The sequence below is a fragment of the Hemicordylus capensis genome, chromosome 2, assembly GCF_027244095.1.
Source record: "Hemicordylus capensis ecotype Gifberg chromosome 2, rHemCap1.1.pri, whole genome shotgun sequence".
NCBI lineage: Eukaryota > Metazoa > Chordata > Lepidosauria > Squamata > Cordylidae > Hemicordylus > Hemicordylus capensis.
Genome location: NC_069658.1, coordinates 846495 through 874214, shown reverse-complemented (window position 1 = coordinate 874214; position 27720 = coordinate 846495). Strand labels below are relative to the sequence as shown.

Sequence of the window (27720 nt, the reverse complement as noted above, 5' to 3'; positions counted from 1 at the left end):
CATCGTTCACAGCTGTCCAGGCTAGGAGGAGCCATCAAGAGTCTTCTCCTTTGTGCTCTTGTCTAGTCCCATTTTAAAGCCATCTAAGTGAGTGGCTTTTACCACACCTTGTGGCAGCGCATGCCCGAGGCTAATGCTGCCCTGTGTGAAGGAGGAGTCCTTCCTTTTGACTCTCCTAACCTGTATGTTCCGATCCAGGACACCTGTGAGTGGGGCAAACTGTGGGTGTGGGTGTGCCATTGCGGTGACTGATGCCTCCCATCACTTCTGCACAAGTTGTGTGGCAGACAAGATGAGCCTGGGCTTGGCTTGACAAGAGAAGACGGATGGGGGAGAGGAGGGCAGAGAAGGAGGAGGCTGCAAGCGCACGTGGGGTGCAGCGCAGAAGATGGATTGGGCTGCAGATAAGGGTCCGGTCTCCGTGTCAGCCCCGGGAGGAAGGAGGCTGATGAGTTGCATGATTCCATCAGCCACCTCTGCTCTCTCTGCTAGATTGCATCGCTGGTCTCCTCCCAGCCACAAACGTCATTAAATAAATCCTATTTGGTTTTCGCTGTGCCATTAACGTTGCCAGTTGAATCACATCCGCAATCTAGTCTAACCTTTCTAGATTTTGTTTTGGTTTCCCAAGGCCTTGCAAACATTAATCTTGCTGCTGAGGGCTCTGGATACTGTTTGGTTGACTGTTCTGAATAAGATTCCAGCCAGGGCCCTGGCAAGAAGCCCACCGGCCGGGGGAGAGGTCAGTAACGGTGCCCACCCTCCTGCCGAGGCCCCTGCAGAGAGAATGAGCCATCCCCGGTGCCCTTGCGTGGACGCTGGCCATGGCCTTTGCCCTGAGCTGCAGGGCCTGGCTCCTTCGTGGGGAGCCCAGGGGCCCCGCCGGCCCTCCAGCCTCCTCCCCTCCTGCCTCTGCTCCACCTGTCCAGCACCGTTCTCTGCCGTTTGCTCACCACCACAACTGGAAGCCAGTTCTGGCTGGGTGCTGCCCCTGGGGATGGGGCGGGAAGGCGGTGCAGGCAGGATGCAGGACAGAGGGGCCCTGGGACGCGGAGGAGGACGGGTGGTCATAGGCGCCAGAAAGGGGTGCCCTGACCCTCCGGCTCTGCCCCGCCTCACCAGCTGCCGGTTCGGACCTTGGCTGGGAAGCTCCGCCGATGCTGCGGGAGAGAGAGTGTCTGCCATCCAGGCTGGGCGGGGCTGCGTCTGGCAGAGAGACACTCACTGGCTGCTGGCTGCCCTGAGCAGGCTGGCCAAGCAGGCCTCGGGGGCTGCTTTGGTGGCGGGGCGCCCCACAGGAGGAGGCGGAGGCGGAGAGGCCTCGCGGGCTCCTCCAGGCGCGCTGCTGCTTCCTCTCCATCCTGGCAGCAACCGCGGTGGGGGCTGGCGGCGCCTTCATCCCTCCCAGCCACAGGCCCCTCCTCGGCCTCTTGAGCCACCACCGCCAGCGGCCTCCTCCGCGCCGGGTCAGGGGCGCAGATTGAAGCCCCTCCGGGCCGGGCCTCGTGCCATGGCGGGGCCGCCGCTCCAGAGCACCCCCCGCCCCGGTGAGGCTGCTGCGTGCCAGGCGGCCTCGAGCCCAGAGCGGACGGTGCCCGCCGGCGCAGCCCTCCTCGAGGGTCGTCGCCACGTTGCGGGAGGGCAGCAGCAGGGCAGGGTCGGGATCGTGTGTCCGAGGAGGCGGGCGCCGGCGGGAAGGCTCCGCTGCTGCTGCTGCAGGCCGGGCTGGGTGGGGAGGGAGAGGGGCGCCCGTCCAGCAGGCCTCCCTCCCTTCCCTCCTCCGCCGCCCGCCTTTCCTCTCTCCGAGTGGGGCCGCGGGGCCCCGCCGTCCCAGCCAGCCTCCTTGTGCCGCTGCCGGAGGGGCCTCTGTCGGCTTCCTCCCCAAGAAGAAGCGAAGGCGCGTTCCCTCTCGACAGGAAACCCGGCCGGGTGGGGAAAGTGGCCGCCGCCGCCGCCGCCCCGCCGGAGCGCAGCCCGGGGGAGGCTCAGCAGCAGAGCCGGGCACTCCCTGCTGGGACCTTCTCCTCCGGAGCCCGCCGCCGGCCTCGGGGCGCCTCTGAGGAGGGCAGGGAGCTCCCTCCGGCCGGTTCCTCATTTCAGACGGGGGCGCCTCCTTCCTCGCTTCCTCCTCCGCCCCCGCTCAGCAGTCCCCGGCGCCGGGCCAGAGGAGTCGGAGCGGACCGAGGGAGGGCGCGCGGGCGGGATGGACGGCTGAGGGGGGGGGGGCGTGCAGGCGTCGGCCAGCGGGGCCCGCCTGCTGCTGCTGCTTGCTGGGGGACCGGCGGCGGCGGCGGCCGAAGGAGCCTTCGAGGAGGAGGAGGAGGAGGAGGGTAAGCGGCGGGACCACGCTTGGCGGCACTTGTCCCCCTTCCTGCCCGCCCGCTGCAGTCCAGGCGCCCAGGCCTGGCTGGCCCGGGAGGAGAAGGCGAGGAGGGGCTGGGCGGGGGGATCCGCAGGCCTGGCCTGGAGGCGGGGGGGACGAGTCCTCCCTGCTGCCGCCCTCGCGCCCTGTCCTCGGATGGAGCGGGGGGCGCCCCGGGGGAAGAGGCGGCAGCAGCAGCAGCACCGCCGAGCCCTCTCCCGCCCGGGGCAGAGGGCAGGCCAGCAGCGGGGCGGAAGCTTCCCACCCCAGCCTGCGGGGTAGTGGTGGCAGCGAGGGGGGAGGAGGAGGAGGAGAGGCAGCAGGCGGCGCGCCTTCCTCCCCGAGCAGCCTGGGGTGAGCCCTGCTGCCGCCGCCGCCGCCGCCGAGGAGGGCCTCCTGCGGGCCACGCTTTGGCTGAGAAGCTGCGCGCCGCGTGTGCGCCTCTTGAGCAGCCGGAGAGGAGGAGGACGAGTGGCGGCGAGGGTGGGTCGCAGCTGCCCGGTGGGGCTGTGCTGGGCCCGCGGTGGTGCCCGCAGATCCCGGCCACTGTGGAGAGCAGCCGCCTTCCCTGGGGAGCTGCAAAGGGCCTCCCCGCCCGGTGGGAGCACCAGGAGTGGCGGCAGCAGCAGCAGCAGGGCAGAGCAGGGTCTCCCCGAAGGAAGGGCCGGCCCGGTGATGAGGCCACCGGCCAGCCCACCCCTTCGGGGCTGCGCTGCTCCCTCTTGCACCTGCTCCCCTTTGGGGCCTCCATCTTCCCAGGACTCGTGCTGGCGATGGAGGCGGCAGCAGCAGCAGCAGCGGAGACGGAGCGGAGAGCCAAGCCCCGGGAACCCCGATGTGGCATTACTGGCGGGGGGGGGGGAGAGGAGCAGGACTGGGGGCCTGGCCTGGAGTTGCTGATAATGTTCCAGGGTGTGTGTGTTGTGTGTGTGTGCGTGCGTGCGTGCGCGCATGGTGCAAAACCCCGCCCAGAGTGGATTTGTGTCCAGACTGCATGTAGAGGTTGACCCTTTTGACACAAGATGGGCCCCTTGTGCCAGAGGCAGATTTTCCAAAGAGTATTTCTGGAAGGATCCTTCCCTCCCGCCTTTCTAGTCCAAACTGGGCCATGCAAGCTGGCTGACAAGCGTTTAAACCACAATTTACAACACCAAATTAAGAGACCAAATTCAGTGGTTTGATTCCACCTCGCCCTGAATCTCCAGGCTGGAGACCGTACAGTAGCCCTGGGCCTGATGCCCACCAGTCTAAGCCCTTTGTCTTTTAACGGATTCATCCACACAAACACTGCCTGATATGTGTCTCTCTAGGCAGTGTACACAATTTAAAACACGGCAGTTAAATAACACGGTTTAAACAAATAACACAACAAACAATTTCACAGAATAATACGTTATAACTAGCTCATGGGATTAAAAACAGTTTAAAATCAATTTCAGTTAAAAGCCTGAGAAAACAGGTGTGTCTTGAGGGTCTTCCTAAATGCAAACCGAAGGAGACCCTCTTATTTCAGCAGGGAGCCTATTCCAAAGCCCCTGGGGCAGCCACAGAGAAGGCCTGGTCCCAAGTCACCACATAACAAGCTGGTGGCAACCCTGACTGGACCTCTCCAGATGATCTTAATAGGCAGCAGGGTTCATGATATGTTTGTGTATCACCGAAACCCCAGTTCAGTTGGGAACTGGCCCCCCAGTGGCCAAATGTTGCCATTTGGTGGCGGGAAGGGAAGCCCTGCATTTCCGATGTTCTTTTTTGCTCTCTTGAAACCCAGAGGAAGCCAAGCGGGCAGCTCAGTGGCCGTTGCACTCAGCCCCAAGTGGGTTTCCCTGCCCTTCCTCGTCCCCTGGAGCCAGCCTTGCCACACCCTTCAGCTCAGGCAGGCTGCCAGGCGGGCTGCAGGCTCTTCTCTCCGGCCTCGGCCTCCAGCCGGGCCCCCCACCTGCCCCCTGCCTGGCCAAAAGAGGCAGCTTCTCTAGTCCCCGGCCTTCTCCGTTTCCTCCCAGCTCCACTTCCCGTTGGCCCTTATCACATGGATACCCCCCTGCCCTTCTTCCACTATGGAACTCAAGGCATGGGGCTCCCAGCCAGGCACTGACCAGATCTCAACCTGCTTAGCTTCAGCAAGGGGACTGTATTGTGTGACCTCAGATCATGCTTTCCTTCCCTCCCTCCCTCCCTCTGGCTTCTGAGACCAATGTCTGCCCTCTTTCTTCAGCAATTCATCCCTTGTCTCTCTGGGCATTTAAACTCTCTGGTATATAAATGTATGTGAGGCTTCCCCCAGTCAAATGAGTCTGGTATTCTTCTCCTAGGATAGCCACATGCATTCTCTTTTGTATGATGAGCTTCATTCTTCTTGGCATTCAGAATGTTTGTGCGCATTCCATTGCCTCACAACAGCTCAGCCAATGCTGAGAAGACTTCACTGCTGCCACCATGCTTTGGTTTAGAACATGACAATGTGAGCATGTCCAGAGTGTGCTTCACAGAATGGATGGAGAGTAATGGCTTCTGCGTGAGCGGGGGTCCTGAGGCTGCTTCTGAGCACCCCCTGGGTCCAGTAGTGGCTTGTCCTAATGAGCGGGGGGGGGGAGTGCAAAAAGAGGCACAGCTGCCTCTGCTTCCCAGTGGGTTGCTCCTCCCTCTCCTGTGTTGGTGCAGCTGGTGGTGCACAGTCCTACCTGACAAATGGCCGGCCTCCACCCTACCCTAACCCCCGCCCCCAACCGGCTCCCTCTGGCTCACTGCTGCCTGCTGGGTCTGTTATGAGCAACGTGTTGAGAGCGTCTTATCTGTTGGTGCTGGATCTCGGTTGGTCAATCCAGGCTGGGCAGGTGTTGGCTCCTGAACTGGCTTCTCTTTCTTTCCCGCTCCCTGGCAGGGCTCTCAACCCAGGCCGAAGGAGGGGGGGCACCTGGAGGATGGGCTGGGCTTAAGGGGACAGCGGCAAGTTAATTCCCTGCCCTGGATGCATCCCAGACGGCAAAATGCAACGGAAGGAGAGGTTGCTTTGGGGCCAGGCTGCCTGGGTCTCTTTCCCTCCGAGAGTGGCCTCCGCCAGGGGTGGGCCTGGAGGCAGCAGGCCTCTCTTGACCCCCTGACACATCCCCTTCAGAGGGTTGCTCTGGGCGAGGAGGCGGGAGCGGGGGGGCCTTGTCGTCGGCAGCTGCTCTGATGGAGGGGTGGCGGCACGAGGCCCCTCCCTCCCCGTGGCCCCAGCCGGGGCTTCCTGCTTCCTGCCGCCTTGCTGGTGGTGGGCGGCTGCAGCAGTGACTGCAGAGTGAGGCAGGGCTGTGGGGCCAGGGGGGCTTCCTTCTGCTGAGCCCCTCCCAGGAGGAGGCCCTGCTGCTGGCCTGTCTCTTGCACGCGGGAGGGGCAGGCAAGCAGGCAGCCTTCCGAGGCCTCCCCTCCTGCAGCAGGGAGCCCCAGATGCTCCGGATCAGCTGCCCCCCCGGGAATGCCTCCCCCAGGCAAGGCTTCGTGGGCCATCTTTGGAGCCGGAGCCCTGCTTGCATCCCTTGGCGTGGGTGGTGCTGGTCTGTCAGCTTCGGCAGGGAGGAGGGCCCGAATGCCTGGATGCAGACCCTGTTTCTCAGCTGCTCCCCTGGGTCCTAGAGCAGGGAAGGACCACCTTGAGTGTGCAGGGGGGGGGATGAGGCTGTCCAGATGCTGTTGGACTACAACTCCCATCAGCCCCTGCTGCAGTACACTGTGAGCTCCCAGCTGCTGTCTGAAGCCAGGGACATGGACAGCTACCTCTGAACTGGTCTGTAGGGAGGGGAGCTGGTCTGGTGGTCGCCAGCATGACTTGTCCCCTTAGCTAAGCAGGGTCTGCTCTGGTTGCACTTGAATGGGAGACTTGAAGTGTGAGCCCTGCAAGATAATCCCCTCAGGGGACGGAGCCACCGCTCTGGGAAGAGTACGGGCATCCTCACACGCAGGAGGTCCTGAGTCCCCTCCCTGGCGGCAGCATCTCCAAGATAGGGCTGAGAAAGACTCCTGCCTGCAACCTTGGAGAAGGCGCTGCCAGCCTGTGTAGACAATCCTGAGCCAGATGGACCAAGGGCCTGACTCCGTAGAAGGCAGCAGCCTCCGTTCCTGTCTGCTGCTTTCTGCAAGAAACCAGGTCTAAGTGGCATCCTGTAGGAGGGCAGCTTTTGCCAGATGGGGTCTGTTGCTGGCCCCAAGCCTTGTCCCAGCGCCCAGCAGGGGCTGGACTAATGTGTTGGGGGTAGATTAGTGCCAGCCTGCCAGGGGGCTCTCCTGTGAATCCTGCGCTGTGGGTCTCTGCAAGGGCCGTGATAGCCCCTGCTGCCCCGCCTGGAAGCATCCTGCCCCCAAGCATTCATCTTGGAAGAGGGCGGATGTGCTCCATTTGTGTATCTGTGTGCGTACACACATGCACATGTACACATGTGCTTTAAGCTGCTAGGTGCTTGTTCGGTGAGGCACAGGATAGTCCTTCAATCCAAAAAATGACTCCAAAAAGTCATATATGTCCCTCCCGCAGGGTAACCCCTGCTAACTGGGCAATGGGGCACTTTTCAAAGTGGGAGTTTTCTTTCTATTAAGCAGGGTGGGGGAGGGAGCAACTGGCCCCTTCCATCCCCAGCACAGCCCCTCTGCAGGGTGGCTGTTGCTGGTGTCTGCCTTGCATTTCCTTTTTTTTTTTTAATTGTGAGCCCTTTGGGGACCTCCTCTTCTTCTTCCTTCTTCCTCCTCCTCCTCCTCCTCCTCTTCCTCCTCCATGAACTGCTTTGAGAACTCTTTTCTTGAAAAGTGGAACAGTATATAAGTGGTGGCAGCAACAGCAGCAGCAGGCTGATGCTAACAACTTACAGGGAATGAAAACATTCCAATTCCAGTTTTTAAGAAGTCAGCACTCAGACCTCTTTTACAGTATCAGTGTTTTCAGAAACCTTTTAAGCACAGAAAATGCAGGGGCCAGCATCAGACAGACAAACAAAACCAGCTCATGGGAAGCGTTTTTAGAGGAAAGATGATCGGAGGAGAAGGTGCCAAGCCCCCCCCCGCCCCCCCCCCGCCCCAGCAGCACGAGCATCTTCAGGGTGTGGCCTCCGCTAAGCAGAGACAAACTACCAGACTGAGCGGTCTGTGCAAATTGGCCTTTAGGGATTCCAGGGGGGCTGTTTTTGTTTAAGTAACATGTGTTCGTTATTTGAACCTTTTTTAAAATTAACTTGCCACTTCTTAGCTTTGAAAAACAGTTGATAAATATCTAAAACACACTGACGCACAACGGATCCAGCCACTCCTCTAACCTTCCGACCGCTGGAGCCCGGCGGCTGCTTTTCCTGTGGCAAGAGCCCCGCCAGCCCCCTGGAAACTATTGGCAGACCCCACTGGCCGCGTTGTCCTCAGACCTCTCCTTGATCGCATGCCCCCCCACCCCTCCCTCCCTCCCTCCAGCCTTCCTTCTTGTGCCACCTGCTCTCAGAGCCTCACAACTTCTGGAGCTCCTTAGCCCAGCCTGTTCTGAAGGGCAGCTTAAAATACTCCATCCTTCCATGGGCCGCTTTTCAAGAGAGCCAGGCCCTGAGGACTGGATGCCAGCTCCTGTCCAGACTTGCTTGGATGCTGGATGGGGTGGGGGTGGGCTGCTCCAGAGGAGCCCCCGCTCTGTGCCGCTGCTTGGCCGCTGGGACATGCCCAAGGTGTTGGGAATTCTCTCTGGTAGGAGAATCCCTTTTTCATTATAGCAGAGTGCACAGAGGCACAACACAACGGAATTTGGTGAGGCATGCATGTATGCTGAGAGGAAAGTAACTTGGAGTCAGTTCATAGTTTCAAATCAATATATGGAGTATTTATTAGAGAACTCCATTCTAGATAGGAAAGTGAAGAGATAGGATCGCTAATCTATCTATCTAGCTGGATGCAGATGGATTCTGCATCTCTGCACACATGTTGCAAGGCAGAAGGGCAGGTAGGGAAGAGAGAGAGAGAGAGAGAGGAAGGAAGTTAGTCCCTGAGATTAGCAATCTACACATATCCAAAGGGATAGCAGTGGAGAAGGGGTGACCAATGTCTTGACCCTCTAGCCCTCTGACTTACTAGTCTGTCCTCCACTGTCATTGAGACAAGAGACAGCGCAAAGTCCTTCACTTCCAACACAGGGGTGACAGTCAGGGCGGTGGGGGGGGGCAGTCTCTGAGGTAGCCCTTTGCAGAGGGCTTGATGGGTCACAACCATCCTTGGCTGGGCCAGGCTCAGGCTGCTCTGCCTACACCAAGGAGTCTGGGTGGATCGGGGCCAAGATTCTTCTTGCTAACAACGCCATGCAAGGGACCCCTCCTGAGCGCCTCGGTCCCTTCAAGAGGAGCCTGGCCTGGCTTGGCCAGCCACTGGGCCAGGGAGGGAGGGAGGGCTTTTATCTCCCCCTTCCTTTCCTCTGGAGGTGTAGAGCTCCACACACACACACACCCCGCCCCCATGACACCTGCTGGAGCCTTCAAAAGGCTCCAGTCGGGGGTGGGGGCTCCTTCAGGTCCGGGACTTCACCACATCATCACCACGGTTGTGCAAATCTGCTTTCCCTGTCAGTCATGGGAACAGAGGAAGCTGCCCTATACTGAGTCAGACCCTTGGTCTATCTAGCGCAGTATTGTCTACACAGACTGGCAGCAGCTTCTCCCAGGTTGCAGGCAGGAATCTCTCTCAGCCCTCTCTTGGAGATCATATTATATTATATTATATTATATTATATTATATTATATTATATTATATTATATTATATTATATATTCAGTTTCTATACCGCCCTTCCAAAAATGGCTCAGGGCGGTTTACACAGAGAAATAATAAATAAGATGGCTCCCTGTCCCCAAAGGGCTCACAATCTAAAAAGAAACATGACAGACACCAGCAACGGTCACTGGAGGTCCTGTGCTGGGAGTGGATAGGGCCAGTTACTCTCCCCCTGCAAAATAAAGAGAATCACTGCTTTTAAAAGGTGCCTCTTTGCCAAGTTAGCAGGGGTTAACTGCCAGGGAGGGAACTGGGAACCTTCTGCTCTTCCCAGAGCGGCGGCTCCATCCCCTGAGGGGAATATCTTACAGAGCTCACAGATCATCTTCCATCCATATGCAACCAGGGTGGACCCTGCTTTGCTAAGGGGACAAGTCCTGCTTGCTGCCACCAGACCAGCTCTCCACGGTGGCTCTTGGCTCTGTCTCTGCTCCCTTGAAGAGTCACAATCCCTGGCCCTGACTGCCAAGAAGGTGCCTTTGAGTTGCTCGGGTTCCGTCACAGCGGATGGCTTTCTGTCCAGAGAGGGGCCTGCCTGCTCTTCTCGGGCTACTCCCCACTCCATGGGGAGTTTGGGTTGCTCCTGCTGCTGCTGCTGCTGCTGCCCAGAGAGTGGTGAACTCTAACTCTGCAGGGACTGACGGGGAAAGCAGATTTGCACAACCGTGGTGGTGGTGATGTGGTGAAGAAGTCCCCAAAGTGAAGGTGGCCTGCCCCCCTCCTGCTGCCACCAGAGTCTGGTTGGCTAATCTTTGAGGAAACCTTTGCAGTTTTCATCTGCAGCCCTTGGGCTGCTCCGGGTGCCTCTCTGTCTGGACTGTGACTGCCACACCCTCTGTGTATCTGGTGCTCTACACAGAAGCACATGCCTGTGACAGGCTCTGTCAGCATGTAGGGAGGGGGGCAGTGGAGAAACCGGGGTGGGATGATGGCCTCCCTGTAGGGTTGGAAGGGGGTCCCTGGGGGGCTTCTGGTTTAGCCCCCCGCTCAGTGCAGGAAGCAGGCTCCTGCAGCCTCCCTGAGAGATGGCTGCCTGGCTGGAAGCCTCCCGCAGAGCAGAGCCCCCCACCCCACCCCACCCCACTGCATGAGGCGGAATGTTTCCCTGGGAGCTGCTCTTCTGCTTCAGGAGGGCTTCCCAAGGCCAAATCGCCTCCCTTGCCACTCCCGCCCGTTGCTTCTGCCCCTGCCCTCCAGAGCCTGCCCCTGCCCAGAGCTTCTGCCCCTGCCCTCCAGAGCCCTGCCCTCCCGGAGGACGAGTCTGCCCCTCCTCCTGGCTGATGGCCCCTCCGCAGCCAGCCTGCTTCTGCGGCGCTTGTGGCTCGGTGCCCCAGAGAGAGACCTGGCCTGGGAGGGGTGGAAGAGCCGCCTCGGTTGCTTTCCAGGGCAAAGTGCTGCTCACCTTTCCGATGCCGCCTTTTGGATGTTGCCTTTGCGCGGTAGAGCGACAACGTTGCAAGTCAGTTGCAGAAAAATTGCTGTATTTCCTCGTTCTTGGAGTTTGGGGTTCTGGGGATCGTATTCAATATGGTCCTGCCAAGCCGAAGCCTTTCCCCCCCATTTGTAGCATGTGATCGGGGAAGCGCCCTGCTTTGCAGACCCTCCTGCCTGGGTGGGGGGGATGGTGCTGAACTAGCTCAGCTTTGGGGCTCTTCGTGATCTGAGGCAGGCAAGACAAAGGGGGCAACCAAAGGGGGAAAGCAGGAGAGGGCAGCTTCTCCATTATGTCCCCAGTTCCACTCCCACCCTCCCCAGCCACAATGGCCAAAGGCCGCCAAAGGCCCTTGTAGCCCAAGGTGTGTGTATGTGGGGGGGGGTGAGAGTGGAAGTCCAGCACCTTCTGAGGACCCTCTCTCCTGTCTCCTCCTCTCAGAGAGGAGAGCTGGTCTGGTGGTCGCCAGCATGACTTGTCCCCCTAGCTAAGCAGGGTCCGCCCTGGTTGCATCTGAAAGGGAGACTAGAAGTGTGAGCAGCACTGGAAGAGATTCCCCTTATTAGGGGATGGAGCCGCTCTGGGGAGAGCATCTAGGTTCCAAGTCCCCTCCCTGGCAGTATCTCCAAGATCGGGTTGAAAGAGATTCCTGCCTATGTTAAGCCTGAAGCAGCCTGGGCGGTGGGCGGTGGGGGGGGGGGCTCTTGCCCTCTTCCCTGCATTTGGAGTACCCAGTCCAGATCTCATGGGAAGGAGCCGGGTTTCTCCTGCTTCATGGAGGAGGGGTTTCATCTGAGCACCTGGAGCCCACATGCTCAGGACCATGGGATTTGGGGGCTGGAAGGGAGCTTGGAAGTGCCTCCCCACATTGAGCCTGGATCTGCTCCTGGGGGCCAGTTCTGGTCCGGCCCTCAGGGGCCACAGAGGGAGACCCTGCTCCTCCCTCTAGGTGAGAACCCTTCAGAGATGGGAGGACGGCTCTTGTCCCCCCCCCCCGCCCCGCTTCTCTTCTCTAGGATGAGCATACCCAGCTCTGTCCACCTCGTGCCACCCCCACCGTCAGAACTGAAGGACAGCCCTGCTGGATCAGGCCCACCTGGGGAGCCCACAGGCGGGGGGGGCAGGGGCCCCCTCTCCTGCTGCTCTCCCTCTTGCCCCTGCGGCTGGAGGCAGCAGCACCACCTGAGCCCTGAAGCCGGCCCCCGTCTGCAGCCACCCACCTGCTGCCTCTGCTCAGGATGACTTGCAAAGCGAGACCGCGGCGGCGGCGGCGGGGTGTGTGTAATCGTAGCCGCTTCGTGAACCGTGTCCGCTTCCTCGGGAGATGGGCTCAGGACCCGGTTTGTGCAGGTGGCCAGCCAGGCCGGAGGAGGAGAGCGGCCCCAGGCTGAAGCGCCTGCCTCTTTCCTTTCCTCTCCTCTCCAGGAACTCTGCTGCCGTCGATCGTGGCTGCTGGACTTGAAGGAAGGGGCCAGGATGCCGCTCTTTGGCTTGAACTTTGGCAAGCAGAGGTTGAAAGGTAAGCGAGCCCCTCGTGCAGCCGCAGCAGCAGGGAGACAACCTCTTGGCTTCGGCAGGAATCTGTGGGCCCCGGAGAGGAGCTGCCCCCGTGCTGCCCCCCCCCCCCGATGCCAACACAGCACCCAGCTGCTGCCTGGGGAGGAGGTGCTCTCAGCCAAAGGAGCCTGGCCCCAGGCGGCGCTTGGGGCCATCCATTGGGGCTGAGCTGCCACCTGGGGTGTGGCGCTGGATGCCCTCCGCGGGGGAGCAACTTCTTCTTCTTCTTCTGCCAGCAAGGAGGGACCCACCCAGAGCAGGATGCTGGCCAGGCCGGGCAGCCGAGAAGGAGGGGGCTTGGAGTCTCCCTTTCCCTGCCAAGGGACCAAGGCCAGGCTCCGGCCTCCTCCTCGCCGTCATGAACTCAGCTTGCTGGGGAAGCCGAGAGGCTCCCTGGGGCTGCCTTCATGCGCTCAGGCCTGGCGTGGCCTTCTTCCAGGCAGTGGGACGTTTGCCTTTTCGGCAGTCCCAGGAGGCTGCCTTTCTGCCTCCAGCGCTTTGTGGGATGCTGGCGGAACTATCCTTAGCCCGGCCCTGACCTCTGTAAGGGGCAGGAGAAAGAAATCTCGGGGTGGGGGGCAGGGAACACACTGCTCTTCATTTGGGCTCCCGCTGGGGCAGGGAGTGGGGCAGGGCTCCGTGTGGGCACTGCAGGGGTGGGGGGAGGGCCTGTCGGATCATCCTGGAGCCCTGCAGGGGAGGGCCCAGCTCAGCGGAAGAGGGTTTGCTTCCAGGGCTCAGGCTCCATCCTTGGCAGGCAGCTTCCCCGGGGCTGGAGGGCTGCTGCCTGTCAGTGCAGGCAAGACGGAACTCAGTGGGTCTGGCTGGGCAGAAGGCAACAGCATCTCTGGAGGAAGGAGTGATGCTTGGCTCTTTGGGGCGGGGCTGGCCTCCCTCCCTTCTCCCTCCCCTTCCCTTCCAGCTATTCTCCTCCTCCTTCCTGCCACTGGCTTGGCTTCTGGCGGTGGAGAGTGTGGGGGGGGGGCGGGGGGGCCCCCTCAGGACCGGCTGCTTGTTCAGCAGGACAACCAGCAGTGCCTCAAGCAACAGGAACAGAAGTTGCACAACCTGCCCGATTCGGAAACAGGCCAGAGCTGGGGAGCCACCGCTGGCGAGACCTCGCCGACTTTGCCTGGCCTCTCCGCCCCCCTCTCCGGAGCTGAGCCCTGGTTCTTGACGCTGGCGACATGCTAGCCACCGCGGCAGCAGCAGAGGCGAAGCGTGGAGTTGGACCCCCCACCCCCAGGCATGCACGCACGCACGCACACCGCACGCCCCCTTGTTCTTGGCAGAGCCTCCTGGCAGCACCCCGGCAAAGACTGGGGCAGGATGGCTTTTGCCCCACAGGTGCTTGGGCTGAAACAGCCCACGAGGCACCAACATGGTTGCCCCTCTATAGGCACGGCTTAGAAGTCCCCGGGAGGCGGGGGAGGTGCCCGTGGGGGAGCCCTGAGCATCCGTGGGGCCAAGCGGCATCTGAGCCCCTCCGAGGCAGCAATCTGTGGCCCCACATCAGAGAGCGGCACCCTCCTCCCTCCCCTCAATGCCTTCAGCACCCCCCACCCTTCCCAAGGGGCTGCTTTTGTTCCATTCATTGAGCTGGGGCAGAGGCGTAGCCGGGGTAGGGAAGGGGGGGCCATGCTCACCCCTCTCCCCGTAGCAGCCCCTCGGAGGGAGAGCGACAATGGAGAAAAGAGGGAGGGGTGGACCTGGGGGCCCTCAGGGGCTGGGGGGCTGGGTTGTTTGAACCCCTGTGCTTTATTATTGTTGTTGTTGTTGTTACATTTATATCCTGCTCTTCCTCCAAGGAATCAGGTGCTCAGTCAGGTGGACCCCAGAGGCTCGTCTTGCTCACCCCCCCCCCGGCCACCATTTCCTGTTTCTGTCCATAGGTGAAAACCCATCTCCTTAAGGTGGCTTTGAATCTGTTTCCATCAATTATTCATTCATTCCCTCTGTGCCCTGCTGATGGAGACAAGCGGCTGTTTTCCCTCAACTGTTGTAAGCTGCCTTGTGCATTCTTGAAAGGAATCCGAGGTGCAAGTCCCAGAGGTGTGCCTGCCTCCTCCCGGGTCGGTGCAGAGGCCAGCCGGCTGGCCACACTGGCAAGGAGCCCAAAGGGCCCAGGCCCCGGCCAGGGGAGGGTCCGCCAGCCCTTCCCCTCTCCCTCTGCCTTCGTGCTCCGTCAGATGCCGGGCTGGGGAGGTCCTTGTATGATCTGGCTGGCAGAGGAGGGGGAGAGGGTTCTCCTCCTTGTGCGGCTGGAGCCGGGCCAGCCCCCCCCCGTGAGCATCGCCCTCTTCCTCTTCCTCTTGTGCCTGCAAACACATCTCCTTCTTCCCCAGTTTGGAGCCAGAGGGCTGAGCACGGAGGTTGCCAGCTTCCTGGTTGCTCAACCCTTCACAATGTACTGGATTGCCGCTGTGGTCTTTGCAGCTTCCTGCTGGGTTTCCTGGGAAAGATGACAAAGCAGCCGCTTCCAAAGTGAAAGGAGAACGATGACTCTCTTACTGGGAAGCAGAAGGATCCCCGGGGATGACTGTCGCCCTCCTGGGAAATTCCGCCTTGCCCTTTCCCCAGAGCCAAAGCCTCACGTCCTTCAGGTCAGCTGCAGTGTCAGCCTCCTCCTCTTTGGGGAAGCAGAGACTTGGCCCTGAAGGAGGCGGGAGGCCGGAGGCTGTGAGCAGGCTGCAGCCACTCCGGGGCGCCAAGAGGCGATTTTGCTTGGCACAGAGGGTGGAAAGAAGCCAAGGGTTCTTCTCCCCGCCCCCCCTCCCGGGGCTTGGAAAGGTAGAGCCCGCCAGCTGCTTGGTGTGGTTTCCAGCACAAGTCCACACACATCAGGCAGAGACTAGTGGAAGACCCAGGAGAAGCCGCAGAGTTGGCCCTTCCATGCGCCTAGGCTGTGCTTTTGTGACGGAAGCCCCCCCCCCCGGGGAGCAGCTCCAGGCGAACCAGCCCCTGTATGCTCCCCTGCCCCCGCGCAATTGAGAGCAGGGGACGCCACAGTACCAAAGGAGTTCAAGCCTACCAGGCGCAGGGATCCTGCCTCGCTCCTTTCTTGCCTCCCCCTCATTGGATACTCAAAAGCAGCAGCCTCTTTGGTCCCAGCACCCAAGAGAGGCCTGCCGGGCGCCATCCCTGCTCAGAGAGGCGTTTCCTTTCAGGGGGCCTGCCGGGGAGGGGGTGGGATTGCTCTTCGCGGCTTTGGGGCTGGCAGCTGCTTCTCTTTGGGGTCCTTTTTGGCTTTGCTGTCAATTGCTAAGACATTGTAGTGCAGCTCTTGCTGTTTCCCCCTCATTGTTGCAAACTCCCTGGAGGATTGTATAGAAAGAGTTACAGCAGAAAATCCGGAAATGAATCAGATCAGATCTTTGGCAGCTGCCAGAGATGCTGCCTGCAGGTAGCCCAGGGTTCAGCAGGAAAGGGCCCCGCGTGACAAAGCCCACCCCTCCTCCTGGGGAAGGAGAGTGCTCCGCTCTGGCTGGCCACTTTGCTGTGAGGAGAGGGAGAGGAGGGGGGCTTCTGCAGAGAGCCGGGTGCTCCGGCGGTGGGGGGCAAGCGGCCGGACCGCCTGAGAGCCAGACAAGTCCCTCTGCCTCAGCCTCATGAACAGGCCTCTGGGGCCAGAGTGGGTCCCCAAAGAGCTCACTGGGCCGGCTACAGCCCTGGACGCAGCCCTGCCCCTCATCCTCCTAGCCCCTGTCCTGGCATCTCCAAGCCCTCCCCTCCCACTGGCCAGAAGCTTTCTCCCAAGGAGGAGATGCCAAGGAGAATACGATGGCACCACACAACTCTCTCTCTCTCTCTCTCTCACGCACAGCAAGTCCTTCCACTGTGAAGGGGCTGAGCTTTAAGCCAGGGGGCCCTTGTGTGGGTGGGGGGGGGGCCCTTGGGCCGTACCCAACCTGGCCCCACCTGTGGTGCTGCCTGATGCATAAAGATTTGCACATGGAAGCATGTGAGAGGTTGTGTGTGGAAGCACCTAGGAGTGGAATGCATTCTTCCATCATGAAGAGGGAGAACACAGGAAGAGCCTTGCTGGCTCAGGCCCAAGAAAGCCCCTCCGGTCCACCATCCTGTTTCCCACGGTGGCCCTCGGGGTGCCTCTGGGAAGCCCACAACCTGAAGCTGAAAGGGGCCTGCCCTCTCTCCTGCTGCAGCTCCCCTGCAACTGGTATTGGGAGTCATCCTGCCTCTGCGCCTAGAAATAGCCTGTAGCCACCAGACCAGTAGCCACTGACAGAGTTGCCCTCCCTGATTTTGTCTAAGCCCCAGAGAAGAGAGCTGGTCTTGTGGCAGCAAGCATGGCTTAGCTAAGGAGGGTCTGCCCTGGTTGCATTTGAATGGGAGGCTCCATGTGTGAGCTCTGGAAGAGACTCCCCTGAGGGGATAATGGAGCCGCTCTGGGAAGAGCATCTAGGTTCCAAGTTCCCTCCCTGGCAGCATCTCCCAGACAGGGCTGAGAGAGACGCCTGCCTGCAACCTAGGAGAAGCTGCTGCCAGTCTGTGTAGACAATACTGAGCTAGATAGACCAAGGGTCTGACTCAGTAGATGGCAGCTCCCTCTGTCCCTAAAGCCATCCCAAAACGGTCTGGGGGCTGGAAGTAAAACTACTAGCTGCATCCAGAAGTGGTGCTAATGCCTCTGAGCAGCAGAGGGTGCTGGCCGTGGGAGCCGCTCTCTGGGGCTGGGGGTGGGCATGCAGCCTCCCCCTCCCCCCTCCCCCTGCCTTGGGGCCAGCCACTGGAAGCTTCCCTGGAGGCCTCTTTTGGTTCTGCAGTCTGCAGATAAATCCCACGCTTGGCACTCAGGAGTTGCCCCCATCCCTTCCCTGCTTCCAGGGCTGATGGGATGAACAAAATAAAGCCAAGGCTGGAGATATTTTGCCAGCCCTTGAGGGCATCCGTTGTTTTCCCTCACCCAGTGAAGACCGCCAGTGTGGCCAGAGTCCGACTGCAGGGTGAAGGGGGGAAGACTTGGTTTCTGCTTCTTCGCAGCAGCTGCGGCTGTTCAAGGCCCCGTGGTCTGCAAGGCACCCCTGGGCACCACCACTTCTGCTTCAGCGCTGTGGGCATGCGCTGGAGCAGCCTTGCCGATGGGGCCGCGGAAGCCGCTCTCCAGGGGACCCCGTGACAGACTCCACATCCACACGTAGCTCTTTGTGCTCGGCCGGTGGCTGCAGGGACAGATAAAGCCAGCCCAGGAGCATGGAGCAGGCAGAGGCCCTGGTCCGCTCAGCCCAGCCAGGATGGTCTCTGCTGCCTGGTAACAGAGCCCCGGAGGTGGCAGTCCGAGAGGGGTCCTCCTCTTGAGCCTCCTCCTCCTCTTGCTGCTTGAGGGCCGCCTCTGCTGGGAGCAGGCTGAGCCCAGCCTGGGGCCTCCGGCCGCCCGAGCAGAGGCTCCAGGCTTCTGCTAAGATGGTGCCAAACATTCAGGCTTCCCAGACCGGCCTTTAGCTTCAGCCTGCACAACAGGACCCACTTAAGTGCAGTAATCACATTGATTACTGCATTGATTGGCATTGATTCCGATCTGGCCGGCTGGCTTCCTCCTTCCCTCGCTCCTTCTCTATGCAAAAGATGGCCATGTCGGCACAGCTGGTGGTCGGGGCAACCCAGTGACTGAAGCACAGGCCCCGTGGGGCAGAGGGCCGTGGCATGACGTTGGGAGGAGTTGAACACCTGACCCTGGGGGCAGTGGACCTGCCTCTGGGAAGTGAAAGTGAGGGCCGGGGGACCTTCCCATGGGGCGGGGGGGGGGGACACATGTCCTCAGTGACTCCAGGCCTCTGTGCTCCCCCACCCTCTTGCGGCTGCCTCTAGACAGAGAGGAAACTTCTCAAAAATGAGGGGACTTGCAAAAAGGAAGCTGAAAGGGGAAGGCAGGAGGGTCAAATCACTCCAGAAAGCATGGAACGTATTCAAAACCACAGTACCAGAAGCTCAGTTGGAATGTATACCAAGAAAGAGGAAAGGCACCACCAAGTTCAGGAGGACGCCAGCATGGCTAATAAGTAGAATCAGGGAAGCTATACAAGGAAGGAAGACTTCCTTCAGAAAATGGAAGTCCTGCCCAAATGAAGAGAACAGAAAGCAACATAAACTCTGACAAAAGACAATAAGGGATGCAAGAAGAGAGTTTGAGGAGCATATATCTAGAAGTGTCCAGGGGAATAACAAAAACTTCTTTGAATATATCAGAAGCAGAAAACCTCCTTACTGGAAGTAAGAAGTGGGGTCCCCCAGGGATTGGTACTGAGAGGAGTGTTCTTTAACTTGTTTGTAAATGATCTAGAAGTTGGGGTAAGCAGCGAGGTGGCCAAATTTGCAGATGATACCAAACTCTTTCGGGTAGTGAAATGCATAACTGATTGTGAAGAGCTCCAAAAGGATCTCTCCAAACTGGGTGAGTGGGCGACAAAGTGGCAAATGCGGTTCAATGTTGGCAAGTGTAAAGTGATGCACATTGGGACGAAGAACCCCAACTTCAAGTACATGCTGATGGGATCTGAGCTGTCGGTGACGGACCAGGAGAGGGATCTTGGGGTTGTGGTGGACAGCTCGTTGAAAGTGTCGCCTCAATGTGCGGCAGCTGTGAAAAAGGCCAATTCCATGCTAGGGATCATTAGGAAGGGGTTTGAAACTCACCAGCTTTGCCGACAATCTCCCTCCCCGATTTGCCAGCTTTGTTTTCATTTGGGGGTTGTTTCGCCCCTCACCTCTCTCTCATTCCCTCTCTCGGCCCTGATCTCTCGCTTGTTCTCTTCTCCCCTCGCCACCCCACCACAACTCCCCAGCTTTGCAATCTTTCTCCCCAATGTGCCTCGTGTGGGGGTTGGGGAGATGGTGGACAGCAGTCCCCAGAGGACTGGTGGGTCGGGGGGGGAGAGGAGGTGAAGGAAAGCTGTCAGTCACCCCCCCTTCTCCCACTCCCCCCCCCGGAAGGAAGTAGTGTTCAATGCCATGGTGGCTTCAAAACATCAGGAGAAGTCGTGGGATTTTACACCACTTTGACCCACAGTCTGGAAAGCACAGTCTGAAAGTTGACTGGTGACAGCCAACAGCCTGGATGGCTTTAAAAGGGGCTTAGACAAATTCATGGTCTATCAATGGCTACTAGTCTGGTGGCTGTGGGCCACCTCCAGCCTCAGAGGCACTCAGTGCCTCTCAATCCCAGTTGCAGGGGAGCAGCAGCAGCAGCAGCAGGAGAGAGGGCACACCCTCCCCGCTTGCCTGTGGGCTTCTCAGAGCCACTGTGTGAAGTTGGATGCTAGACCAGCTGGGCTTTGGGCCTGATCCAGTAGGGCTGTTTTTATGTTCATATGTTCTTAAGGCAAAGTTAAGTTAAATTTTAAAAAATGTTAAATCAATAAAGTGGCATCTCGATAAAAGGAAGAAGGAACGGAGGAAGCAGTCGGAAGTGGGGGAGGGAACTGAACGGGCCCCTTCCCAGGCTTGCCAATGCCTGAGACTGTTCTAAAGTGGCAAGAGTGATTCATGAGAGCCGCCCGTTTGTCAGGGAGCCAAGGAACAAATATGAATAATGCTCTGTGCGGCCCCCCATTCCTCTCCGCAGGGGTCCCCTCACTCCTTAAGAAGAAGCGATAGACACCCGCACAGTCCCACCGCTCAGCGCAGCTCTCCTCCTGTTGCCATGGCTGGTTGCTTCTCCGGGGCGGGGGGGTGGGAGATCCTTCCCGGGTGGCATCCGGACGCTGAGGCACTCAAGGGACGTGTGCGTCCGCCATACTGGCGCTTTTGCCGGGCGTGGTGGCAGGCACCTTCGGGGGGGAGGAAACCAGCAGCTTTCATTCTTGCTACTAAAGCAGCCCTAGCCAGGATCCAGTGGGTCGGGAGGGTGGTGTAGGGACTGCCCCCCCCCCCGCGCTCAAAACAACCCCCCTCCAGGATGTGTGCTGCTGCATCTCTGGAAAGGAGGGGGTGGGCAGCACACAGCCTGGACCCAAGCGAGCAAGCAAGGACTCTAGACGGCGTTTGGCTGGGTGTTTAGTTTTCAGGCTTAAAAGTGGCCAGGGAGACCTCGTGCCTGAGCGGAGAAGGTTCCGCCTCTTACGCGGTCCACCCCGTCGGTTTGCTAAACCGCCCAGGGAATTGCGGTGTCTGTGAGAGAACTGCTCACTGGTTTCCGTGGATGTGACCGGCGCTGGCCAGTCGGTGCCTGCGATGCTCACTCCGCTGCGCTCCACACAGTCTCTACTGTGGCCTCTGCAGATGTGCTTGGTGGGGGAAGCCCCCTGCATCCCCCCAGAAGTGCAGCTCGGCTGCTTTTGTGCTGGGAAATCCTGTCCCCCTTCCAAGAGAGGCGTTTGTTTTCTAGCTGCTTCCCTCACAGAGTAACCGTTATGCAGATTTAACTAAGCATTTATTCAGCAACAACAAGTAGAGTTTCCATGGCCCCTGAAATTCTGGGTGTCACCCGGATTTTAAGCCTCTCACCCAGATTCGCCTGGATTTCAGCTTTCATCTATTTCTCCCCACTAAACTAAGCTCTAGCCCTTGTAGAAGCAGAGTTAGGGAGCAAAACGAGCGAGCGGCCACTCTTCTGCTCAGAAATGATTTCCCAGGCAATTTGCATAATATGCAAATTAGGCACCTGGATTTGGGAAGCCAGGACGGGGCAACCCTGCGCAGGAGGGACTCTGGGAACTGTGTTGGAGCCGACTTCTCTGATCGAAGGCTTTTGCGAGGGGCTCCTGCTTGACCCCCGAATGAGTGCCAACCCCACTTGAAGGGAGAGGACCTCCCTAGCTCTGCCCCCCACGAGCCGAGGAGCAAGGGCTCTGCCCCGAGGAGCTTGGGCCCCTTGGCTGCCTGCCCTGCCTGCCCTGCCCAGCTTTTGTCCCAGGGGTGCTTTCCTGTTGCTGAAGCACAGCGGTTTGGTTAGCGCCCTCCCCTCAACCCCCCCCCCCGCCGGACATGAGTCGTGACTGATGCATGATCACTGCTCACCTGTCGCCTCTCCCGTGCATGGCCACGTTAGTCCCTCTGTGGGACCGCTCAGCAATTTCTTTTTAAAGGCCAGGACCGGTTCAAGGGAGCTGGCCGGCACCCTGCCTTCCCTAGATGAGTCCACTTGTGTGAGTAGGAAATGTGCCTGTCCTGTAATGTGGGCAGCAGCCCAATGTGGGGAGAGGGGGGTGGTGGTGGTGGTAACCCAGCGTGAGACAAGGCTCCCTGCCTGACATTTGGGGGGGGGGTTTCCCTCCCTGCTTGTCTATTTGGAGGAAGGGATGGAAGGAAGCAGCTCTGAAGACGTCACCAAGGGGCCAGCCTCCAAACAGGGGTCAGACTGGGGTGGGGGGGCTTGAGGCGGGCTGTCTGTCTTGCCTGCACTTGGCCGGCTCAGCCCATCCCTGGCCGTTTCCTCTCTCAACCCAGCTGATGGCCCTCGCTCTAGGCAGAGCCCTGGGGCTAGCCCTGCCCCACACTCCGGAAGAAGCAGCTGCTTTCTGGCAGGGCCTTGCCCCAGCTCAGTCCAGATGTGGCATGCTGTTCTTGTGGCTCAGATCCCAGCTTTCTGTGCCTGAGGGTGGGGCGGGGGGAAGGCCCTCCCCCCCCCCCCGCAACCAAGCCGACTCGCCATCCTTTCCAGCAGCAGTAGCAGCAGCAGTGCGGGGCTTTTTGTTCTTCTCTCTCTCTCTCTCTCTCCATATTTGTATTCCTCCCTTCTCCAAGAAGCTCAAGGTGATGCCCATGGGTTCTTTCCATGAGTAGGTGGGGAGATGTTAACTGGATGAGGGGGTCCTGAACCCAGGCCTCTCTGGCTGAAGCCCCCCACTGGGCCACTCTCCTCAGAGGGCTCCTGGCCCACTTTTGCGTGCCTGGACTTGCATGGCCTGGCATCTGCTCTCAGGCCCATCACCCCAAAGGTCCCACTGCCGGGGCTCAGCCGGCTGCCCTTGGTGGGGCCCGGACACCCCGGCCCCTTGCACAGGGGGTTGGGGACTGGCTGAGCTGCTCCGCCTGGGTTTGGGGGCCACTGTGCTGGCGTGCAAAGCTGCTGGCCGGGCTGACCTCCGCAGCCTCCCCTGGCTTTCTCTCGTGGTTTAGGGTGCCCGTTCCTTCTCGGGGTTGGGGCTGGGCAGGCTGCTGGTGGCCCCATAAGGAATAAACGCCCTCCTGGAGAAGCTGCGGACTCTCCCAGTAGCATGGGAGGAAGGCCGGGATCTCTGGCCAGAGCAGTCTGTGCTCTCGCCCTCCCCCCCCCGCTCTCTCTGCCCTTTGCTTTCTCCTTGGGCAAGATTAGGAGGGCAAAGGGTGAGTGGGTGGGGTGGAGCGGCTGGTCTCCTGCTGCCCCTCCCCGCCCGCCCGCCAGCCGTGCAGAGTGTGGCCTTCCTGGCTCTCCCAGGCGCCCCTTATCAGCCCTCTCCCCTTGCCAGGGGCCTGTGTCTGCTCCCTGCATCCACCTTTGCCCAGCAGTTAACTCTGCAGCTGCAGAGACTTTGGGCCGGGGACTTTGTCACCCTGCCTGCCCTCCCCGGGGACTTTTGCACACAGCAGGCCTGACTGTGAACCCGAAGTTGTCGTCCCCCCCCCCAATGATGCAAATAGTGGGTTTCCTTAACCCAGAGATAAACTGGGCTACACAAACGCACAGTGGAAAGCCCGGATGGTGTGTGGACTAACCCCCAATAGCTTGCAGGGACTTTGGGGTACAGCTAGCCGATATGTGAATGCGCACACACACACACACACACACACACACACACACACACACACCCATTCTGGAAGAGATGTGGGTTAAAGGGCTTCAAAAGGCCCGTGTGGAAAGCTTCCTGGCGCTTCTGCCTGGTGCCAGCCCAGGGACCAGACGGGCAGTGGCCAGAGCAGCAGAGTCTCCGGCCGGCCGGCCGCTTCTGAGTGGCTGCAGCCGGACGTCTGCCTGCCCCTCCCCTGCCCTTTGCGTGGAGGTCGCCCTTGGCTGTGTTTGGGGAAGTGCCTGGCCCCTGGCGGCCGGCCGGCCACGCGCCAACCAGCAAGGCACTCCAGCTGCCTCTGGAGGAGCCACAGCGGGGGGGGGGCTGCCCTCCCCTCCCTCTTGCCTGGGGGCTTCTTGAAGGTGGCATCTGGGGGGGGGGCGCTGTGGGAAAGAGGATGCTGGGCGAGATGGGCCTCCTTGAGGGGCCGGACCCAGCAGGGCTGCTCAGATCAGAAGAGGGCCGCCTGTCCGGATGCCCCCCCCCCGGAGGCGTCTCACCCCCCCGCCCCTCCCTCAGTGGTGCCGGCAGCTTTGTCCAAGGCTCTGCCCTGCAGAGAGGCTGCTGGAAGGAGACCCCCAAGGCGGTGGGTGGCAGGAGAGGGGAGGAAGTGGCTGAAGAGGGTCTGGGCGGGAGGGGTGGGGTGGGGAGAAGCTGCCCCCATGCCACAGCCCGCCCCCTGTGGGGTGACTTGCTCGGTGTCACCCAAATGATGATGGGACCCCTCTGACTTGCAGACCCTCTTGCGGCCCCCAAGCGAGGGGCGCCTGGCATTTGTTCTGACGCAGGACGGAGGCAGCTTTTCCGTTTCCCTCGCTGGCTCTGCAAAGACCCCCTTGCTCTCGGGCCCCTCTCTGGCCAGCAGGGCAGCGCTGGGGCCCCTCCCATTGTGGGCTGACACTGTGGGACACACCGTCGTCGTCTGGCTGAGCTGGGGGTGCCATGCACTGTCCCCTCTCACAGATGTTGTGGACTACATAATCCATCATCCCCAAGCAAAAGCCCTTGCAGTCAGCAACACCTGGGGATCCCTGTGAGAGGGAGCGCTGGTGCCGTGAGGACAAGGAGGCGAGCCAGAGGGTCGGCTCAGCACTGATAGGGCCGTGGAGCTTGGGCAGTGGGCTTCTGCCCCCCGCCCCAAATGGGGAGAGGCCTGGCTGCCCAAAGCAACGGAGAGGCCAGGCTGAGTGTGGTGCCCCAGCCTCGCCTCCAGCAGCCCGGCAGTGGGTGGCCCCTCACCCCGACTGGCTGGGCTGCTTCACCCTGGGGCCCCCACGAGTGGCCCCGTGAGCTGTGCCGCCAGCCCGGCCGCCCCCCGGCCTTCTCTCCCTCACTCGCCTGGCCGCCCCCCCACCCTGCGCTCACCCCTCTAACTGGTGCTCTCTTCTCTGCAGAGGAGGAAAGGCGCCTGCGGGCCAACGACCGGGCGTTCAGCCTGCAGTTTGAGTATGCGGTGAGTAGGAAGACTGAGGCCCTCTGGGCTGGCTTGACGGCGGCCCCGTCTCTCTCTCTCTCTCTCTCTCCTGTGCCTGAGCAAAACGGGCACCGGCGGGTCTGCCTTGAGGTTGGACGACGCTTTGGGCCCCTGCCAAAGGAAGGCCAGGCAGGCAGCCCCTTGATCAGGAGAGCTGGCTGGGGAAGAGGCGAGAGGAGAGAGCTGTTTTCTTCACGAGAACCTCTCCGAGGAGAGACTTTCCGCCGGGCAAGAGAAGCCCCCGCCACCGCCAGGCCTCCCCGCTGCCCCGCGCCCGATGCTGCCTGGGCCTCGGAGTCCCGAGAGAGGGAGCTCCAGCCACCAAGCAGCTGCTGCGGAGGGGGAGCCCCCCCCCCCCGCAGAGCCGCATGCTGCCGGCTGCCCCGATCCCCGCCAAGCCTCCTCCTCCGAGTCCTCGAAATAGCCCCGTGGAGTCCCTCTCCTCCCTGCTGCTCACTCACACCTTGAGATCCTCCCTCGGGGGCTTGTCACAGAAAGCTCTGCCTGTGAACATGTTGCAGGGGCAAAGGCCAGGGGGGTGGGAGGCAGGTGGCGGGGGGGGGGGGGGGCGGCGGCAGCGCCTGATGCAGGAATGAGTAGTTGCCATGCACCCCCTCCCCGGAATTTCAGGTTTCACCCGGATCTTAAGCTCACCCAGATTCGCCCAGATTTCAGCTTCCACAGAAGAGGAGGAGGAGGAGAGAGGAGGACAAGCAGAGTTATAATGGAGCGAAATGTGCAGCCACTCTTCTGCTCAGAAATTATTTTCAAGCCAGTTTAGATAATATGCAAATTAGGCACCCGGATTTGGAAAGCCAGGATAGGGCAGCCCGAAGCAAAGGAGAGATGCGGGGGGGGGGGGGTTCACCAAGCTCAAGCCACCAGCTGGAGCAGAAGGTCCCAAGTTCCCTCCCTGGCAGCATCTCCAACAAGACAGGGCTGAGAGAGATTCCTGCCTGCAACCTTGGAGAAGCCGCTGCCAGTCTGCGTAGACAATACTGAGCTAGATGGACCAAGGGCCTGACTCAGTAGTGTATGGCAGCTTCCTATGAGAGCACATGTTTGGAGAAAGAGAAGGACAAGGGCTGGGTGGGATTTCAGTGTTTGCCCTGGAATTCCACCCGGCTGTCCAGAGATTGCCCCGGCTGGGAAGGGCCGGCTGGTGATGGGAGGCAGGAGCCAGGGCCATCCCCACCTGCAGGAGGCAGAGCCTCCCCGCAGCAGCAGCAGCAGCAGCTCTGGCCTCTGCCCGGCCACTTGCCCTCTCTTCCGGCCAGGTGCTTGCTGGGCCTCCAGTGCTTGTCATGGGGTCGCACTCTCTGGGGATGTCCGTCAGGGCTCCATGAGGTGCACAGCTCTACCTGATGAATGGCCAGCCTGCAGAATGCCGCTCTCATGAACGAGGTGGGATGGGGGGGGGAGGAGCACACGGAGGCCGCTGTGCCTCCTTTGGAGCCCCCCCCCCGCCACTTGTTAGGACAAATGGTCTCCCGCACTCTGATTCCTGTGCAAGGCAGGAAGTGGTGAGGAAGGAGCTGGAGGCGGGGCACGGGGTGGGGGTGGGGGCTGCTGTGGCGAGAGTCTGGGATTGCATGTGTGGGTGCGAAGAGCAGAGGCTGTGGGTCCTCCCGTCCCACCTGGAGCTTCTCCTCTGCTCTCTCCAAAGCCCCCTCCGGAATCCCTGTGCTTCCAGCCTCCTTATGTGTGAAGGCTCCCCTGCCAGGCTCCCATGCCTTGCAGAGTGGGCGCACACGCACGTGCGAGGAGGAGGAGGAGGCGGCCGTGCGCTCTGCAGACACACCTGCCAGCAATGCCACCGCTTGTCCAACAGCTCCTGATTTGTCTCGCCCTGGTGTGGCAGACGGAAAGTGTGGGCGACAGGCCCCCCTGCGCGGTGTGGAGTGTGAACGGGCCCTGTGAACTCCCAAGGAGGCACACAGTAGCCTGGCCACCGCCAGGAGGTAGTCCAGGGCGGCTGTGGCGGCTGCTGCGCTGGGTGGGCCCCATGTGGCTGCTGATCTGCCCAGCAAGGGAGACCCGTCAGAGCAGATCTGGCAGCCGGTCCCGCTCGGCTGAGTCCCAGCAGGCTGCATTAGCCAATGGCTAGCGAGTTTAGTTCCAGCTAGTTGCCAGTTGGGGCTGCTAACTGGTGTTGACACTGGAGGTCCTCCTGGGCTGCCTTGCCTGGTGCATCTTCTGTGCATCTCAGTCGAGCCTGAGGAGGACGTGCTGGTGGGGGGAGCTTTGGAAAGGGAATGTTCCTGTTGCGGCATCGCTGAAAGGCAGCTGTCACGGCGGTGGGGGGGGGAGGCGGCACTGTGCTCACCCCAAAGGGCCTTCGTGATGCTTCACCACAGGCAGATGCAGCACCCCAGTTCTCTCCTTGCCACACTTTGGGCAGATTGGCCTACTGAACACAGGAGGAGACACCCCCCCCAAAGGCAAGCAAGTGGAGCCCCCACCCCGGCGCTTGGCACGGTTGCTGGGCTTGCAGTGGGGCTGCTCAGCTGAATGAGCGACACAGGAGCAGATCCCGCCCCCCAGGCAGGGGGAGCAGAAGCTGCCTCCGGGACCAGCAGCACAGCCAGACTCCAGGGCAGCCCCATAGATCTCAAGGGCTCTCAGCTGAGTAGCCGGGGACAGCGAGGGAAGAGGAAAGCCCCCCCCCCCGGCAAGACCCTGGCCAGTACTCCCAGGTCTGGGGATGCTTCCCCAGCACAGACCCGCTGCTTCCGAGTCCAGCAGGCAAGCTGAGCCGGGCAGTGGTGCTGAGCTTTGCTGGGCAGAGGCCAACTGCCCACCGGCTGCGATGCCACTTCTGGCCCAGGGCAGAGTTCTGGAGGAGCCCCTGCAGCCCTTGATCCACCCCACTGACCTGATTTGGGGAGCGGGAGGCCGCGCGTCTTTCAGGCAGCAACTGCTTGATCGGGAGCTTTAGAGGCAGGTCTGTGCCCCACTTCACTGCTTCTCAGGAGGCGCATAAAGGGAAGAGCTGATGTTGGAGCCGGATCTCAAGGCAAATCTGGACGTGCATCTGGAGGCGGGGCGGGGGGGCAGCGGCTCTGCTGGGGGCAGGGCAGGCCTTCTCAGGGGCCCACAGGATGCAGTCCAGCCCTTCGGGGGCCTCCGGCTGCAGCCCTCCAAGCCAAACCCCCCATGCACAGACACAACGAGCCCTGCAGGATGGACAGAGGTTCTGTCCTGATCCTGAGTGGCAGGCCTGGAGGGGGCTGCTGCCCAGCAGCTGGCAGGACAGGCTGGGGTGGCCCCGGCTTAGCACTTGGCTCAGCGGAGGCCCAGAGGGCCCTTCCCAGGCTCCGCCTCTCCCCCGTTGGAGAGGGGAGAGTTTCCCAGGGGCTGCCTGCCATGGGGCAACACCCTCCAGCTCCCCGCTGGCTGGCTGCCTG

The 27720-nt window shown here is 60.8% G+C and overlaps 1 protein-coding gene across 8 annotated transcripts in view; it reads left to right on the top strand.

The window, feature by feature from the left end:
* The window catches only part of LOC128345780 (phospholipid-transporting ATPase ID-like), an 88615-nt gene that overhangs the window by 8463 nt on the left and 52432 nt on the right, over positions 1–27720 (top strand). For 7 of the 8 annotated variants that reach the window (XM_053298233.1, XM_053298237.1, XM_053298236.1 and 4 more), the window contains exons 2-3: positions 11987–12080; positions 24234–24292. In XM_053298233.1, coding sequence (XP_053154208.1) covers positions 12038–12080; positions 24234–24292 — 102 coding nt within the window. In that variant the 5' untranslated portion in view covers positions 11987–12037. Of the gene's footprint in view, positions 1–2219; positions 2331–11986; positions 12081–24233; positions 24293–27720 lie in introns of those variants that run through there. The other variant, XM_053298234.1, reaches the window with a different exon arrangement.